This window comes from Palaemon carinicauda, chromosome 5 (assembly GCF_036898095.1).
Source record: "Palaemon carinicauda isolate YSFRI2023 chromosome 5, ASM3689809v2, whole genome shotgun sequence".
NCBI lineage: Eukaryota > Metazoa > Arthropoda > Malacostraca > Decapoda > Palaemonidae > Palaemon > Palaemon carinicauda.
This window is the reverse complement of record NC_090729.1, coordinates 120,599,919-120,619,383: the sequence shown is the minus strand read 5'-3', so window position 1 is coordinate 120,619,383 and position 19,465 is coordinate 120,599,919. Positions and strand designations below refer to the sequence as shown.

At 43.1% G+C, this 19,465-nt stretch overlaps 2 protein-coding genes across 2 annotated transcripts in view; one reads left to right on the top strand and one right to left on the bottom strand.

Annotated features, from left to right (window-relative positions):
* Positions 1 to 19,465, top strand: part of LOC137641449 (MAM and LDL-receptor class A domain-containing protein 1-like) — a 287,760-nt gene that overhangs the window by 60,003 nt on the left and 208,292 nt on the right. The window lies entirely within an intron of this gene.
* Positions 1 to 19,465, bottom strand: part of LOC137640396 (MAM and LDL-receptor class A domain-containing protein 1-like) — a 64,836-nt gene that overhangs the window by 6,572 nt on the left and 38,799 nt on the right. The window contains exon 15 of the mRNA XM_068372960.1: positions 13,808 to 13,973. Coding sequence (XP_068229061.1) covers positions 13,808 to 13,973 — 166 coding nt within the window. The remainder of the gene's footprint in view (positions 1 to 13,807; positions 13,974 to 19,465) is intronic.

The window sequence follows — 19,465 nt, the reverse complement described above, 5'->3', positions numbered from 1 at the left end:
GTCGATTATACTTTGCAGAGATCTATTTTGTTTAAAGGCCACGGAAGTTGCGACAGCTCTAACTTCGTGTGTCCTTACCTTCAGCAAAGCTTGGTCTTCCTCATTCAGATGGGAATGAGCTTCTCGTATTAACAGTCTGATAAAATAGGATAAAGCATTCTTTGACATAGGCAAAGATGGTTTCTTAACTGAACACCATAAAGCTTCAGACGGGCCTCGTAAAGGTTTTTAAAAAGAACTTAAGAGCTCTTACAGGACATAAGACTCTTTCTAGTTCATTTCCAACCATACGATAAGTTTGGAATATCGAACGATATTGGCCAAGGCCGAGAAGGCAGCTCGTGTTTGGCTAGAAAACTAAGTTGTAGAACATGTAGCCGTTTCGGATGAGAATCCGATGTTCTTGCTGAAGGCATGAATCTCACTGACTCTTTTAGCTGTGGCTAAGCATACCAGGAAAAGAGTCTTTAAGGTGAGATCTTTCAGGGAGGCTGATTGTAGCGGTTCGAACCTGTCTGACATAAGGAATCTTAGTACCACGTCTAAATTCCAACCAGGTGTAACCAAACGACGCTCCTTCGTGGTCTCAAAAGACTTAAGGAGGTCCTGTAGATCTTTATTGTTAAAAAGATCTAAGCCTCTGTGACGGAAGACTGATGCCAACATGCTTCTGTAACCCTTGAAAGTGGGAGCTGAAAGAGATCGTTCTTTCCTCAGATATAAGAGGAAGTCAGCTATTTGAGTTACAGAGGTACTGGTCGAGGATACGGATACTGACTTGCACCAGTTTCGGAAGATTTCCCACTTCGATTGGTAGACTCTAAGGGTGGATGTTCTCCTTGCTCTAGCAATCGCTCTGGTTGCCTCCTTCGAAAAGCCTCTAGCTCTCGAGAGTCTTTCGATAGTCTGAAGGCAGTCAGACGAAGAGCGTGGAGGCCTTGGTGTACCTTCTTTACGCGTGGCTGACGTAGAAGGTCCACCCTTAGGGGAAGTGTTCTGGGAACGTCTACTAGCCATCGAAGTACCTCGGTGAACCATTCTCTCGCGGGCCAGAGGGAAGCAACTAGCGTCAACCTTGTCCCTTCGTGAGAGGCGAACTTCTGCAGTACCTTGTTGACAATCTTGAACGGAGGGAATGCATATAGATCTAGATGTGACCAATCTAGTAGAAAGGCATCTATATGAACTGCTGCTGGGTCCGGGATTGGTGAGCAAAATATTGGGAGCCTCTTGGTCATCGAGGTTGCGAAGAGATCTATGGTTGGCTGGCCCCAGGTGGCCCAAAGTCTCTTGCATACATCCTTGTGGAGGGTCCATTCTGTTGGAATTATTTGTCCCTTCCGACTGAGACAATCTGCCATGACATTCAAGTTGCCTTGGATGAACCTCGTTACTAGTGATATGTCTAGACCTTTTGACCAGGTGAGGAGGTCCCTTGCGATCTCGTACAATGTCAGAGAGTAGGTCCCTCCTTGCTTGGAGATGTACGCCAAAGCCGTGGTGTTGTCCGAGTTCACCTCCACCACTTTGCCTTGAAGGAGAGACCTGAAGCTTTTCCAGGTCAGACTTACTGCCAGTAGCTCCTTGCAGTTGAAATGCATTGTCCTTTGACTCGAGTTCCATAATCCCGAGCATTCCCGACCGTCTAATGTCGCACCCCATCCTACGTCCGATGCGTCCGAGAAGAGAACGTGGTTGGGAGTCTGAGCAGTCAGGGGAAGACCCTCTCTAAGGTTGATATAGTCCTTTCACCAAGTCAGACAAGACTTTATCTTTCCGGAAACCGGGATCGAGACCGCTTCTAGCGTCTTGTCCTTTTTCCAGTGAAAAGCTAGATGGTATAGAAGAGGACGGAGGTGTAGTCTTCCTAGTGACACAAATTGATCCACAGATGACAGTGTCCCTACCAGACTCATCCACAGCCTGACTGGGCAGCGTTCCTTCTTCAGCATCTTCTGGATGGATAGCAGGGCTGGGGGCTGATCGTCTTGTTCAGCAACGTCCTCATCAGAGGGTTCCTCATCCGAAACTGATGAGGAAACGGCAACGGAGTGGGCAACGTCTGACTCGCTGAATCCGGTCGCACTGGTGGATGCGTGACGGAGCCGGACGCAATATCATGGAACTGCTGCACAGTCTGTGAACTGTCAACAACCATGGGTGCGCGAGGAAGTACAGTGTCAACCCGAAACTGTCTAGACTGTCAGGGTTGTGCAGTCAACACCCTACCGGGTTGCTGAGGTTGACGCACTGCGTCACAACAAGTCACCTCTGCTGGTTGTTGAACGTCCTGAACGTCAACAACCACCTCCGAGCGTCGCTTAACATCAACGTGCGACTGGCAACCCACACTGGGTCACATCTGTGGAGGAACCACCTCAACTGGCAGACGCGAGTAGGTTACCTCAGCGTCAACAGGGCGCACAACCGACCGGTTGGAAGGTTGTTGGCCAGAAGGAGGAACCACCTCAACTGGCAGACGCGAGTAGGTTACCTCAGCGTCAACAGGGCGCACAACCAACCGGTTGGAAGGTTGTTGGCCAGAAGGTTCTTCTCCGCATTTAAGTCCTCTATCAAGGACGCAAGCTTGGACTGCATGTCTTGCAGCAAAGCCCATTTAGGGTCTACGGGAGCAGGTGTGGCAACAGACGGGGTTAGCGACTGAGGCGGAACCATTTACCATCCCTGAAAGCCTTGTTATGTGTGACATAATAGTACAGCAAAACTTCAAAGGCTCGACAAAAGTTGAGAAGTTGACCTGTAAACAACTTGGAGCGTCTCCTGGCTAGGCGCCAGGGCGAGTCTACCAGAATTGAGAAGTCTACCTGGGCAGAGGCATGAACTCCCAAGCCGAGAACTTCTCTCGTGTCCTATCAGACTCTCGCTCTATAAGCCAGTTTAAAAGAAGGGAAAACAAAGGCTGTATCCCTAAAACTCCTCCTGGTGCAAAAACCAGTCGCCTAGCCAACGTAACGCTCTCTAGGAGAGCGAGAGAGCACTAGCTTAAAAACAACGGCTTCGAAGTAGCTAGGCCTAGTGTAAGTTCTGACGTTTAGGCGAACGAGGAGCAGCAGTTACAAGATCCGGACGAAGATCCTTAAAAATTCATCATGATTTAATTAAGAAGATCCTTAAAAATTCATCATGATTTAATTAAAGTCCATAGGAGGCTAAGCAGCTTAAGGCTCCTCTCCAAATGACAGAGTCCTCAAGGGAATATCAGTAGGAGGGAGAACAGCACTTTCTCATCTACAGGAACCTTGTCCGATAAAAGCTAGGTAACCTCAGTGAGTCTCTCACTGGTGCATTAGTAGCAGACCAGAAGGCAACGTCATGTAACTGCTTGACAGTCTGTGAACTGTCAACAACTGAACTGTCAACCACAACAGGTGCGTGAGGACATACAGTGTTCACTCGAGACTGCTTTGACTGTCTATACTGAGCAGTCAAAACAACTCTAGAATGCGGAGGTTGACGCACCGCGTCAAAACAAAACAACTTAGACTGTTGTTGTACCTCGCGAACGTCAACGGAAGGTTCCGTGCGTTACTGAACGTCAACATGCGGCTGGCAGGGTACACTGGAACGCATGGGTGGCGGGACTCTCTCAGCTGGAGTGCGGCAGAAGGTCGCCTCAGCGTCCACAGGACGCACAACCGTGGTTGGTTGTAGGCTAGAGGTTGGTGCAGTGTCAACCTTCTCCGCACGAAAGTCCCGCATCAATGACGTTAACTGAGACTGCATGGTCTGCAGCAAAGACCACTTAGGGTCTACAGGAGCAGGTGCGGCAACAGACGGTGTGACTGCCTGATGCGGTACCGCTTTGCCTCTCTTAGGAGGTGAACAGTCGTCGGAAGACTGCAGCGAGTCCGAACTGACCCAGTGGCTACAACTGGGCCGTTGGACTTGCGCGGAAGGGACCGACTTGCGCTTAATAAGCTGCGAGACCTTGGTCCATGGTTTCTTACGAGAAACCTCTTCCGCAGACGAGAAATAAATGGGCTCTCTCGTCTTCGTGTGGGTGGGGCGATCTTGGGTAGATACGCCCGAAACCACGGAGGGAAACGTCTGTTCGTTGATCAAGGCCTGACGAACCCATAAGTCGTTCGACATTACTTCTCCCCTGGGCTTGGGAGCTTGCAAGAGGTCCCGGACTAGGTGAACGACAGGCACGAACAGACGAACCCTCGGACGCAACACTGTAACACTTTGCGCATATCACTTTATCACTTTGATTTTCTGTTTTGCACTTATTTCACTGAAATCGAAACTTTTACTGATTTCTACCTGAAACACGCAATTCTACCCTCATTAAAAGGTAGTAATTGCTTAATACTAGCAAAAAACAGAAAACATATATAAAGATAAAAAATTCAGTGGCTGGGAAAGAGACTAAACACTAGTTCAAATAAACTACGTTTTCAATCTCTCACCGCACATAGCCTGGGGACAAGAATAAAACCCTAGAAACGTTTTACCTTCTTCCCCGTACAGCGACTAGGGACGAGAGTAACACGAGAACAACGTTACCCGCTTGAATGGAACGTTTTCTCTCCTCTCTCTCCCTCCGTCTCTATCTCTCTCTCTCTTTCTCTCTTGATTTCGCACCTAAGAGAAGAGCCCAATTATATATCGTCAAAAAAACATGTTATTTGACTAAAGGAAAAAAAAACTGAAAGGTTTTCCAATAAAAAGTTCCTTTAATTTAGAATTTAAAACATTAAAGCTAAGAAAGAATGAACAAAACGTCAGAATCGATTTACTCTTACTGCAAAGTGAAATCGTGATACACTCTCTCTCTATCGTAACGATAGAGCGCATGTTGAACGTCCTGAACGTCAACAACTGCGTAGTCTAAAAAACTAAACGTTAGTTCATCTTTGAAAACAGTACGAAGACTATCAAAGAAATTCTTTCATAAAACATTAAACTTAAAAAGTTTTAAATTCTTTAAAGGCTAAATACGATATAACGGGCTCAACGTTGATTAACTTCGGTTCCAAGTTAGGACCGCCTACTATCAGGAAAGGTCGCATATAAACAAAACATAAAAAATATCTTTATATGTTTATAATAAAGGGAAAGTTAATCGAAGAGGCCTAATAAAGGCGGAGAGATATAAAATATATAGATCTATAACGTGTTAAGCAAAATTACTAAAAACCTAAACACACTTCCGTCTAAGGGAAGGGTCGGCCATTTAAAAGTGAAAGAGAGTCCATACTCTCTTTGTCACCCTAATTAAATCTATCCAAAACGAGTTCAAGTTTTGAGATGAAGATAAAACACCTGCATAGCGAAAGCTCAAAACTAGAATAGTGTACTTCACCAAATAGTTGTGAAAACAAATCCAGTTAGTAACAGCGTATTAGTAGGTCTTGCCGGTAGCCCGACAGAGAGAAAATTGGTTCTGTGTTTACATTGAGTACTGAGTACCTGCTAGACAGATGGCGCTGTTGATGTACACCCCCTACCTGCATAGCGATCGCTGGCGTATTTTGAACGTAGAGTTTTCTGTCGAGCAACAGAGTTGCAGCTTATATAATCACCGGCTAAGTTTAATATTGAAAAATTTGTTTTACTGTACTATCAATTAAAAATTTTATCTCATACAAATGCCTTAAACTCCTATGAACTCAATTGGATATCGATTAACAAAAATTTCCTTTAGAAAATTTGGTACAAACCTTTCTTTTTCTTGTTGATTGAAGTTAAGAAAGTCTCACATGATATTTTTATCTATTATATATTGTTCTATTTTCCTACAATCTTTGCATAAGTGGACTCCCACCTGTCAGCCATACTACAGTATAGTACTTTAAATTTGTCTAATTAAAATCTTTACCTCATATTAAAGAACAAATTCCTGGGGGCACCATCATGTGTGTTTAATCCGATTCAATTTGTAGGTACATTACCTTCATCATTTTACACAAATCCTCCATTTTCAAACATTTTCTCATAAAATATGTTTATATTTCTATCTAATCATAAGCCCTATCCATCTTTGCACCATTTTCTTTATAAATCCTTTCTTAAAGGTGATGTACAATATTCACCCATTCCACTATTTGCAATACTTTTCTTGTTCTTTCATATTCTTTATACAGTATACACACACATGCACACTCACACACACACACACACACACACACACACACACACACACACATATATATATATATATATATATATATATATATATATATATATATATATATATATATATATATATATATATATATATATATATATATATATATTATGCCCGCCTTTCTGAGTGGGGGTACCTTAACCAGGTGAAAGGAATGGTGTATCACCATGATCAGCAAAGCCGTACTAGTCAGGGCCACCCATATTAGGTCCGTTTACTGTGAGCAGACATACTAAATACCCTACCATCACTAATCTGCAGAGGCCAGCATGGTGATGAAAATTGACCAAACACCAGACATGAATAAGGACATGTCAGAGGCTTTTGTCCTGCAGTGGACACAAGATTGAAGATTGAACAAATACAATTGGTACTCTTTTCACCATTTCAGCATAATTTGAAAGGGATAAACTAGTTCAGGACATGGCAAGGTTATATTAGGTTGTATTAATGAACTCTTATTGGCCTCACAGAGAGTGGGCACTTTACTAATAAGATTATTGAAGTTAATGGAATGATCATTTTGTGCTGTCAAAAGATGTGCCATTAAATAGAACTAGTTTGGATATTTTGAAATTTTGCAGTCCCTTTTCTATGAAAACAATCTGTTCACATAAGAAGATCTTATGTTTTCTTAAGATCATTAAAAGTATTAACTGTCCTTGGCTAAATTTTTTTTACATAAAAGAAGCTGTTCATTTCAGCTTATGGGGAATCTTTAATTCCATTATGCATTTAGCGTTGGATTTATCTGTTGCTTGTATGATTGTCCATCTATTATCTGTAATTCTCATTTATATGCCCTTTCAAAGTCCATTTAATTTATATGCCCTTTCAAAGTTCATCTAATTTATATGCCCTTTCAAAGTCCATTTAATTTTCTTACTTAGAATATTGCATCTGAGGTTAGAATAAAAATGATGTTTTAATTATAAAATAAATTTTTGAATATACTTACCCGGTGAATATATAATAGCTGAGCCTCCGGCGGCTCGACAGAAAAACACTCAAAAACTCGCGAGCGATCGCTATGAAGGTTGCGGGTGTGCCCACTAGCGCCAACTATCGGCCAGATACCGCATATACATGTAAACAGACCCAATTTTTCTCATCCCGCTGGGTCTCTATCGGGGAGGAAGGGGGGGCCTTTAGTTTATATATTCACCGGGTAAGTATATTCAAAAATTTATTTTATAATTAAAATATCATTTTTAAATATTTAACTTAGCCGGTGAATATATAATACCTGATTCACACCCATGGTGGTGGGTAGAGACCAGAGTTAATTAAGTTTACAGCGTATATGCTTAGAGTTTTTGACAGTTATATCATAACAAAACCCAAATATATAAAGGTACCTGGTAAGGAAGTTGACTTAAGACGATTACTCTGCCTTATTAGTCTGTCTTCCTCATAAAGCCCAGCGATCCTCTTAAGATGCTGAAAGACTCCCAGGAGCTGAAGTATTAAGGGCTGCAACCCATACAACAGGACCTCATCAAACCCCTAATCTGGGCGCTCTCAAGAAATGACTTTGACCACCCGCCAAATCAACCAGGATGCGAAAGGCTTCTTAGCCTTCCGTACAACCCAAAAATAAAACAATATTAAAAACATTTCAAGAGACAGATTAAAAAGGATATTGGAATTAGGGTAATGTAGTGGTAGAACCCTCAACCACTACTGCACTCGCTGCAACGAATGGACCCAGTGTGTAGCAGTCCTCGTAAAGAGTCTGGACATCTTTTAAGTAAAATGACGCGAACACTGACTTGCTTCTCCAAAAAGTCGCGTCCATAATACTTTGCAGAGATTTATTTTGCTTGAAGGCCACGGAGGTTGCTATAGCTCTAACTCCGTGCGTCTTAACCTTAAGCAAACATCGGTCTTTCTCATTCAAGTGAGAATGAGCTTCTCGTATTAAAAATCTGATAAAATATGACAAAGCATTCTTTGACATAGGCAATGATGGTTTCTTAACTGAGCACCATAATGCCTCAGATTTACCTCGTAATGACTTAGTACGAGCTAAATAGAACTTAAGAGCTCTAACAGGACATAATACTCTTTCCAGTTCGTTGCCTACGATCTCTGATAAGCAAGGAATATCAAAAGATTTAGGCCAAGGACGAGAAGGCAGTTCATTTTTGGCCAGGAAACCAAGTTGAAGGGAACAAGTGGCTTTTTCTGTAGAAAAGCCGATGTTCTTACAGAAGGCATGAAGTTCACTGACCCTTTTAGCCGAAGCCAAGCACACTAGGAAAAGTGTCTTGAGGGTGAGATCCTTCAAGGAGGCTGAATGTAATGGCTCAAACCTGTCTGACATGAGGAACCTTGGGACCACGTTAAGTTCCATCCAGGAGTTGCCAAACGACGTTCCTTAGAGGTCTCGAAAGACTTAAGGAGATCTTGGAGATCTTTATTGCTGGAAAGATCTAAGCCTCTATGTCGAAAGACCGAAGCCAACATGCTCCTGTAGCCCTTAATCGTGGGAGCTGAAAGGGAGCGAACCTTTCTCAGATGTAAAAGAAAATCTGCGATTTGGGCTACAGAGGTACTGGACGAGGACACAGATGCTGACTTGCACCAGTCTCGAAAGACTTCCCACTTCGACTGGTATACTCTAATGGTAGAAGCTCTCCTCGCTCTTGCAATCGCACTGGCTGCCTCTTTCGAAAAGCCTCGAGCTCTTGAGAGTCTTTCGATAGTCTGAAGGAAGTCAGACGAAGAGCGGGGAGGCTTTGATGGACATTCTTTACGTGGGGGTGACGTAACAGATCTATCCTTAGAGGAAAACTTCTTGGAAAGTCTACCAGCCATTGAAGTACCTCGGTGAACCACTCTCTCGCGGGCCAGAGGGTAGCAACCAACGTCAACTTGTCCCTTCGTGAGAGGCGAACTTCTGCAGTACCTTGTTGACTATCTTGAATGGTGGGAATGCATATAAGTCCATAAAAGACCAATCCAGTAGAAACGCGTCTATGTGGATTGCTTCTGTATCTAGGACTGGAGAGCAATAGATTGGTAACCTTTTGGTCAACGAGGAGGCAAAGAGGTCTATGGTGGGTTGACCCCAAGTAGCCCAAAGACTCTTGCCCACGTCCTTGTGGAGGGTCCATTCCGTGGGTATCACCTGACCCCTCCGACTAAGACAGTCTGCCAAGACGTTCAAGTCCCCCTGGATGAATCTCGTCAACAGGGAGATGCCTCGATTTCTTGACCATAAGAGAAGGTCCCTTGCGATCTCGAGCAGCGTGAAGGAGTGTGTGCCTCCTTGCTTGGAGATGTACGCCAAAGCTGTGGTGTTGTCTGAGTTGACCTCTACCACTTAGTTTCGAAGAAGCTTTCGAATATCATCAAGGCCAAGTGGACTGCTAATAGCTCCTTGCCGTTGATGTGCATGCTCTTCTGACTTGAGGTCCACAGACCCGAGCATTCCCGACTGTCCAGGGTCGCACCCAACCCAAATCCGACGCGTCTGAGAACAACACGTGGTTTGGGTTCTTGACTGCTAGGGATAGTCCCTCTCTCAGACTGATATTGCTGTCCCACCATTTCAGGCATGCCTTTACTGGTTCGGAGACTGGGAATGATACTGTCTCTAACGTCTTGTCCTAGTTCCAGTGAGAGGCTAGATGGAACCGGAGAGGCAGAAGGTGTAGTCTCCATAGTGAGACAAACTGCTCCAGGGATGAGAGAGTCCTTACGAGACTGTTCCAACTCCTGACTGAACAAACGTTCTCTTTTCAGCATTAGTTGGACTTCGAGCAGGGCTTGTTCTATTCGGGTGGCAGACGGATAAGCCCGAAAAAACTGGACTGCGAATCTCCATCCCCAAATATAGAATAATCTGGGATGGGATCAGTTGGGACTTTTAGGTTGACCAAAAGTCCCAACTCCCTGGCCAGACTCAACGTCCAATGTAGATCCTGCAGACAGCGAAGACTGGACGATGCTCTGAGAAGCCAGTCGTCCAAGTACAGGGAGGCTCGGATCCCCGATAGATGGGGGGATTTTGCCACATTCCTCATGAGCCTCGTAAACACGAGAGGAGCAGGACTGAGGCCAAAGCACAGGGCTCGAAACTGGTACCCCACATTCCTGTAAACAAACCTCAGAAACGGTTGGGAATCCGGGTGTATAGGAATGTGGAAGTATGCCTCCTGAAGGTTGAGAGAGACCATCCAGTCGCCTTCCATTAATGCTGTCAAGACAGCCTGGTAGACTTCATCGTGAAGTTTGTCTTGACAATGAACACATTGAGCGCACTTGCCTCTTACGTACTCCTGCAGTGAACATGGCTGCCAGATCATTGGAGCCATCCCTGAGGGACTTGTTCCTGCAGAGAACGTGGCTGTCAGATCATTGGAGCCATCCCTGAAAGCCTTGTTTATGCATGACATAATTGTACAGCAAAACTTCAAACGCTCGAAAAAACTCCTAACAGGAGATGGTCTAGCTCTGAAGTCGACCATAAAATCTTGGAGCGTCTCATGGCCAGGCGCCAGGGAGATTCTATGAGGTTTGAGAAGTCTATCTGGGCAGAGGCAGGAACTCCCAAGCCGAGAACTTCTCCCGTGTCATATCAGACTCTCGCTCTATAAGCCAGCTTAAAAGTAGGGAAAGCAAAGGCTGTCTCCCCCAAACTCCTCCTGGTGATTAACCAGTCGCCTAGCAAACGTAAAGCTCTTCTTAGAAGAGCGAGAGAGCACTAGCTTATAAAACAACGGCTTCGAAGTAGCTAGGCCTAGTGTAAACTCTGACGTTTAGGCGAACGAGGAGCAGCAGTTACAAAAAGATCCGGACAAAGATCCTTAAAAATCAGCATGATTTATCTAAAGTCCATAGAGGGCTGAGCAGCTTTAGGCTCCTCTCCGTCTGACAGAGTCCTCAAGGGAATATCAGTAGGAGGGGGATCAGCAACTTCCTCATCTGAAGGAACCTTGTCCGACAATAGCCGAGTCTCAAGCAAGGGAGAGACCTGCCGTGGTGGCAATGCTTGACAAGCAGAGTCCACACGCAAAGGAGCAACAGTATCAGTCAAGGACGCTATGTCATGTAACTGCTTAAAGGACTGACCAGTAACAACAACAGGTGCAGGAGGACGTTCGACGTCAACTCGAGACTGCCTTGACTGCTTAGACTGAGCAGTCAAAACAACTCTTGACTGCGGTGCTTGACGCTCAACGTCAAAACAAGTCAACTATGCTGGTTGGTGAACGTCCTGAACGTCAACAAGAGCAAGTGGCAGCGGCTGAACGTCCACAAGCGGCTGAGAGTCAACACGGGACTGCATCGAGTGAGGCTCTATAAAACACGATTGACGTGACTTTGTAACGTCAATGTCAACAGGACGAGCAAAGGCTCGTTTGGGCGGCTGACGGCCAAGATCTCGATCAGCTAAGCGGCGAGGATCATCGTGAACCTGCTCAACAGAATAGTCCTCCATAAGAGAGGCAAGCTTATTCTGCATGTCTTGCCGTACAACCCATTTAGGATCAACGGGAATGGTTGCGGTAAGAGACGAGGGTAACGTCTGTGACTGCAAAACCTTGCCTACAAAAAGACTCTCGGAGCCTGTGTTACGCTTTTGTTTAGGCGGCGAGCAGTCTTCCGATGACTGCATAGGGTCAGAGCTGTCCAAATGGTTAAAACCAGGACGCTGGACCTGTCCTGAAAGGACTGACTTTCGCTTAAAGGGCCTCGAAACCTTGTTCCACGGTTTCTTATGCAAAAAGCCTTCGGATGACGAGGAGAAAAACGTCTCGCTCGTCTTATGGTAGGGGCGGTGTTGATGAGACACGCCTGAAACCATAGAGGGAACGTCTGTTCGCTGATCAAGTCCTCTCGAACCCATAAGTCGTACGACATTACTTCTCCCCTGGGCTTGGGAGCTTGCAAGAGGTCTCGGACTAGGCGAACGACAGGCACGAACAGACGAACCCTCGGTCGCAACACTGATAACACTTTGCGCAATTATCACTTTATCACTACGATTTTCTGTTTTGCACTTACTTCACTGAAATAGAATTTTTTAACAATTTACATTAGGTATGAATAAAACTGATTTCTACCTGAAGCACGCAATTCTACCCTCATCAAAAGGTTATAATTGCGAAATCAGTCGTATAATGTAAGCACATTAATACAAGCAAAAAACAGTAAACATATATAAAGATAAAAAGATCAGTGGCTGGGAAGGAGACTAAACACTAGTTCATTCAAAACTACGTTTTCAATCTCTCACCGTACAGTGCCTTGGGACGAGAATAAAAACTAAAAACGTTTTATCCTTTCTACCCCGTACAGAGACTAGGGACGAGAGTAAAAAACTGACTCGAGAACAACGTTACTCGCTTGGGACGAGAATAAAGATCGGAACGTTCTCTCTTCTCTCTCTCTCTCTCTCTCTCTCTCTCTCTCTCTCTCTCTCTCTCTCTCTCTCTCTCTCTCTCTCTCTCTCTCTTGATTTCGCACCGAAGAGAAGAGCCCACTTACCTTTCGTCAATAAACAGGTTATTTGACCAAAGGAAAAAAAAACTGAAAGGTTTTTCAATTAACAAGTTCCTTTAAAATAGTATTTAAAACATTTAAGTTTGAAAGAAGAATGAACAAAACGTCAGAATCGATTTACTCTTTCTGCAAAGTGAAACCGTGATTCTCTCTCTCTCTATCGTAACGATAGAGCGCAAACTGCGTAGCATAAATAAACTAAACGTTAGTTCATCTTTGAAACAGTACGAAGACTATTCAAAGAAAATCTTTCATAAAATATCTACTAAAAAATATTCATTTAATAAGTTTTAAATCATTTGCTCTGTAAAAGTTATTTACGATTGAAAGGACTCAACGTTGTTTAACTTCGGTTTCCAAGTTAGGACCGTCTACTCTCGGATTAGAGGAGGAATAGGCAAGGTCGCATATAAACAAATCATTAAAATTTATCTTGATGTTTATTATAAATGGAAAGCTAATCGAAGAGGCCTAATAAAGGCGGTTGAGATATAAAATATATAGAGGAAAATCTATAATTAATTTATAACGTGATAAGATAATTGCTAAAAGCCTAAAACACACTTCCGTACTAAGGGAAGGGTCGGCCATTTAAAAGTCAAAGAAAGTCCAAAAAACAATCCAAAGTCATCAAAAATTAAATCTATCCAAAAACGAGTTCAAGATTTAAGTTGAAGATAAAACACCTGCACTGCGAAAGCTCAAACCAAAAGGAAGTACTTCACCAAATATGTTGAGAAAACTCCAGGTTATACAGCGAGTATTGATACGTCTTGTCGTTAAGGCCGACAGAGAAAAATTGGGTCTGTTTACATGTATATGCGGTATCTGGCCGATAGTTGGCGCTAGTGGGCACACCCGCAACCTTCATAGCGATCGCTCGCGAGTTTTTGAGTGTTTTTCTGTCGAGCCGCCGGAGGCTCAGCTATTATATATTCACCGGCTAAGTTAAATATTTAAAAAGAGGATTTGTACCAGGTACAATACAGATCTGCTGTGCTGTAAGAGTTCAAAATTAGAATATCAGCGCTGTAATCGCAAGGAATCAACAACAAAGAAAACTAAAAAATATCATAAAAATTCAAATCCAAATACCTAAAAAATATTAATTAAATAGAGGCATTTTAAAGATATACTTACTTTGACATCCTCCTGGGTAAGCTTTCACATCATCAATGGCAAAACCACCATTACTTGCCATACCTACAAAGGATACTCTGTAGCTTGCTGATGTATCCAACTCCACTTGTCCAAAACTCCATTCTGGTCTTTGCGTTCCAATGTTCAAAGCATCTAAAACCCATAGCTGTAACATATACATATATTTGAGAAACACATTTCAGGAAGTTTTCATATTTTACTGATACAAAAGAGTAATAAGAAATACTATACATTGTTTATTTCATAATCAAGAAAGGCAAGCAATTTGCCATTAGGATGTGAACAGACATATTTGTGATATCTACTGTATATTACAATGTTTAAACATTCTTGATAAAATTACAGATCTGTTCAGTAGCAAGCAAAAAAAAAATTGTTCTTACTGTAATTTGAACAAGTCAATCCTGAACTAGATAGGCTCTATAGTACAGTATTTCTAAATTTTACATTTCTTATTACGCCATTTGTTTTCATACACTTGTCAAAATTATTCTAATACAGTACCCTATCTTTTTTGGCAGAATACAACATTCATTATTTCAATATAACCTATGACTTACATTGCTTACACCTTGAACCAAGTGCTCCCTGACCTCAAAATTAAGAATAAAAACCTACCATAAAAAAATCTGCCCCATTCACCGCAATATAATACGAAGGAACGACATCAGGACAACAGTGAGAAGCTGGGTCAATGTACCAACATTACCAAAGCCTTCAGAACCTTGAGTTCAGACACTTAAAGTATGATCTATGAACAATTTTAAATGGGGAGCAATGTGGAAGGTTCCCAGTAAGTATTGAAAAAGGATATTTCATACTAAAGAATACGATTACTATACACTGTACTTCAATATGCCTTATTCTAGAACTACATTGGTGACAAGTACATTGCCCTTGGTGAAAGCACAGTTGCATAAAATATACAATTAAATCAAATAAACATCCTAAAAAAGAAAATATTTTCACTTGTTATCTTTCCTTTGGGACATTCTTCTAAAAGCACATTATACAATATCACAAGACTTAACAGACCCACATTTTTCTATAAGTAATCGACGAGAGAAGACCATTCATAAATAGGTTTTTGCAAAGAAATAAAATGCCATGCTTTGTGATTACAAACACTGTAAAGGCTATTAACAATAAATTAATCAGAAATCAGACACAATACAGAAAACCAGATTCGGTGTAGATAGCAAGGAAGGCTGGGAAAGAAGTAACTAATACAATTCTTGAACAACGGATAGAACTCAGGCTCTGGATACAAGAGTTTCCATTGTGGAAAAAACCAAGTTAAGCTTCTAACTACGGGATGAGTTGTCAGAAATGTTATCTGCTAGAGACACAAAACCTTTTAGTAATGACTACTCTCCTAATAGAACTAAAAACCATGACGACTTGAAACGTGACTGTCCCATTCACTCTCCAAACATGGAAAATCCAAACTTAGATCATTCCTTAGGTAACCAAAAGAAACTGCAAAAATCAACTCAAGACCTTTTCATATGATCGACTAAAGGACTGAACTTAGTGGCCTGGCACAAAGAAAAAGAAAGAGAAAAATCTCTCAAACACACTTCTCCAAGTTTGCTATCTGGGAAAATACTACAGAATATGCTGTGCTGTATCTACTTTCATTTAATTAAAAAATCTTATCTAATTACTGTAAAGAAGATAAGGAGAATGTATAGGTATTTTCCTCTTTGGCCTATACTGAAGGAGGAGGCATCTGTGTAGTCTTAGAGGCAGAATGTGAGAACCTTATTAAAGAACTCATTGTATCCTGAATTAACCTCTGCAAAGAGGAGGATAAAATTTGGCATTAAATTTGACACCAGATCCAGAAGATTCAGAAATAGACAAAGTGGTTGAAATTGGTTGTGTGATGGATGTCCAAAGGTAGATAATCTAATCAGAGGAGTAATAGTTGAAAAAGGAAGTGTGGAACTCATGTTACCAATGTTGGAGCCAAAACTTCCGTCCTTTGTGTCACAATTCTTACTTCTGCGCCAAAAGTTCCAAGGCCCGTGACAAGACGATTAGCAATTACATTGTATGTGTTAGTAAAAAAAAAAAAATTATATTTTAATTATAAAATAAATTTTTGAATATACTTACCCGGTGAATATATAATAGCTGCAACTCTGTTGCTCGACAGACACATACATAAAAAACTCGCGAGCGATCGCTATGCAGGTTGCTTGTGTGCCCACCAGCGCCAACTGTCGGCCAGATACCACTCTCGTATGTAAACAAAACCTTCAATTTCTTCTCATCCCACTGCGTCTCTATTGGGGAGGAAGGGAGGGTCATTTAATTTATATATTCACCGGGTGAGTATATTCAAAAATTTATTTTATAATTAAAATATCATTTTTAAATATTTAACTTAGCCGGTGAATATATAATAGCTGATTCACACCCAAGGAGGTGGGTAGAGACCAGAGTTAATTATGTTTACAGCGTATAAGCTAAGAGTTTTTTCATTTTGGCAGTTATCAATATAACAAAACCAAAATAAATAGGTACCTGGTGAGGAAGTTGACTTAGACGATTACTCTGCCTTGTAAGTCTGTCTTCCTCACGGAGCCCAGCGATCCTCTTAGGATGCTGACAGACTCCCAGGAGCTGAAGTATTAAGGGCTGCAACCCATACAACAGGACCTCATCAAACCCCTAATCTGGGCGCTCTCAAGAAATGACTTTGACCACCCGCCAAATCAATCAGGATGCGAAAGGCTTCTTAGCCTTCCGAACAACCCATAAAACAATATTAAAAACATTTCAAGAGACAGATTAAAAGGATATTGGAATTAGGGAAGTGTAGTGGTAGAACCCTCACCCACTACTGCACTCGCTGCAACGAATGGACCCAGTGTGTAGCAGTCCTCGTAAAGAGTCTGGACATCTTTTAAGTAAAATGACGCGAACACTGACTTGTTTCTCCAAGAAGTCGCGTCCATAATACTTTGCAGAGATTTATTTTGCTTGAAGGCCACGGAGGTTGCTATATCTCTAACTTCGTGCGTCTTAACCTTAAGCAAACATCGGTCGTTCTCATTCAAGTGAGAATGAGCTTCTCGTATTAAAAAAATCTGATAAAATATGACAAAGAATTCTTTAACATAGGCAATGAAGGTTTCTTAACTGAGCACCATAATGCCTCAGATTTCCCTCGTAATGACTTAGTACGAACTAAATCGAACTTAAGAGCTCTAACAGGACATAATACTCTTTCCAGTTCGTTGCCTACGATCTCTGATAAGCAAGGAATATCAAAAGATTTAGGCCAAGGACGAGAAGGCAGTTCATTTTTGGCCAGGAAACCAAGTTGAAGTGAACAAGTGGCTTTTTTTTTTTTTTAGAAAAGCCGATGTTCTTACTGAAGGCATGAAGTTCACTGACCCTTTTAGCCGAAGCCAAGCACACTAGGAAAAGTGTCTTGAGGGTGAGATCCTTCAGGGAGGCTGAATGTAATGGCTCAAACCTGTCTGACATGAGGAACCTTAGGACCACGTCTAAGTTCCATCCAGGAGTTGCCAAACGACGTTCCTTAGAGGTCTCGAAAGACTTAAGGAGATCTTGGAGATCTTTATTGTTGGAAAGATCTAAGCCTCTATGTCGAAAGACCGAAGCCAACATGCTCCTGTAGCCCTTAATCGTGGGAGCTGAAAGGGAGCGAACCTTTCTCAGATGTAAAAGAAAATCTGCGATTTGGGCTACAGAGGTACTGGACGAGGACACAGATGCTGACTTGCACCAGTCTCGAAAGACTTCCCACTTCGACTGGTATACTCTAATGGTAGAAGCTCTCCTAGCTCTTGCAATCGCACTGACTGCCTCCTTCGAAAAACCTCTAGCTCTTGAGAGTCTTTCGATAGTGTGAAGGAAGTCAGACGAAGAGCGGGGAGGCTTTGATGGACATTCTTTACGTGGGGGTGACGTAACAGATCTACCCTTAGAGGAAGACTTCTTAGAAAGTCTACCAGCCATTGAAGTACCTCGGTGAACCACTCTCTCGCGGGCCAGAGGGTAGCAACCAACGTCAACCTTGTCCCTCCGTGAGAGGCGAACTTCTGCCGTACCTTGTTGACTATCTTGAATGGTGGGAATGCATATAAGTCCATAAAAGACCAATCCAGTAGAAACGCGTCTATGTAGATTGCTTCTGTATCTAGGACTGGAGAGCAAAAGATTGGTAACCTTTTGGTCAACGAGGAGGCAAAGAGGTCTATGGTTGGTTGACCCCAAGAAGCCCAAAGACTCTTGCCCACGTCCTTGTGGAGGGTCCATTCCGTGGGTATCACCTGACCCCTCCGACTGAGACAGTCTGCCAAGACGTTCAAGTCCCCCTGGATGAATCTCGTCAACAGGGAGATGCCTCGAATTCTAGACCATAAGAGAAGGTCCCTTGCGATCTCGAGCAGCGTGAAGGAGTGTGTGCCTCCTTGCTTGGAGATGTACGCCAAAGTGTTGGTGTTGTCTGAGTTGACCTCTACCACTTAGTTTCGAAGACGCTTCCTAATATCATCAAGGCCAAGTGGACTGCTAATAGCTCCTTGCCGTTGATGTGCATGCTCTTCTGACTTGAGGTCCACAGACCAGCGCATTCCCGACTGTCCAGGGTCGCACCCAACCCAAACCCGACGCGTCTGAGGACAACACGTGGTTTGGGTTCTTGACTGCTAGGGATAGTCCCTCTCTCAGACTGATATTGCTGTCCCACCATTTCAGGCATGCCTTTATTGGTTCGGAGACTGGGAATGATACCGTCTCTAATGTCTTGTCCTAGTTCCAGTGAGAGGCTAGATGGAACCGGAGAGGCAGAAGGGGTAGTCTCCCTAGTGAGACAAACTGCTCCAGGGATGAGAGAGTCCCTACGAGACTGTTCCAACTCCTGACTGAATAAACGTTTTCTTTTCAGCATTAGTTGGACTTCGAGCAGGGCTTGACTGCGAATCTCCATCCCCAAAAATAGAATAATCTGGGATGGGATCAGTTGGGACTTTTAGGTTGACCACAAGTCCCAACTCCCTGGCCAGACTCAACGTCCAATGTAGATCCTGCAGACAATGAAGGCTGGACGATGCTCTGAGAAGCCAGTCGTCCAAGTACAGGGAGGCTCGGATCCCCGATAGCTCGAAACTGGTACCCCACATTCCTGTAAACAAACCTCAGAAACGGTTGGGAATCCGGGTGTATAGGAATGTGGAAGTATGCCTCCTGAAGGTCGAGAGAGACCATCCAGTCGCCTTCCATAAATGCTGTCAAGACAGCCTGGAAGACTTCATCGTGAAGTTTGTCTTGACAATGAACACATTGAGCGCACTTGCCTCTTACGTACTCCTGCAGTGAACATGGCTGCCAAATCATGGAGCCATCCTTGAGGGACTTGTTCCTGCAGAGAACGTGGCTGTCAGATCATTGGAGCCATCCCTGAAAGCCTTGTTTATGCATGACATAATTGTACAGCAAAACTTCAAAGGCTCGAAAAGAGCTGTGAAGTTGACCTGTAAAATCTTGGAGCGTCTCATGGCCAGGCGCCAGGGAGAGTCTATGAGGTTTGAGAAGTCTATCTGGGCAGAGGCAGGAACTCCCAAGCCGAGAACTTCTCTCGTGTCATATCAGACTCTC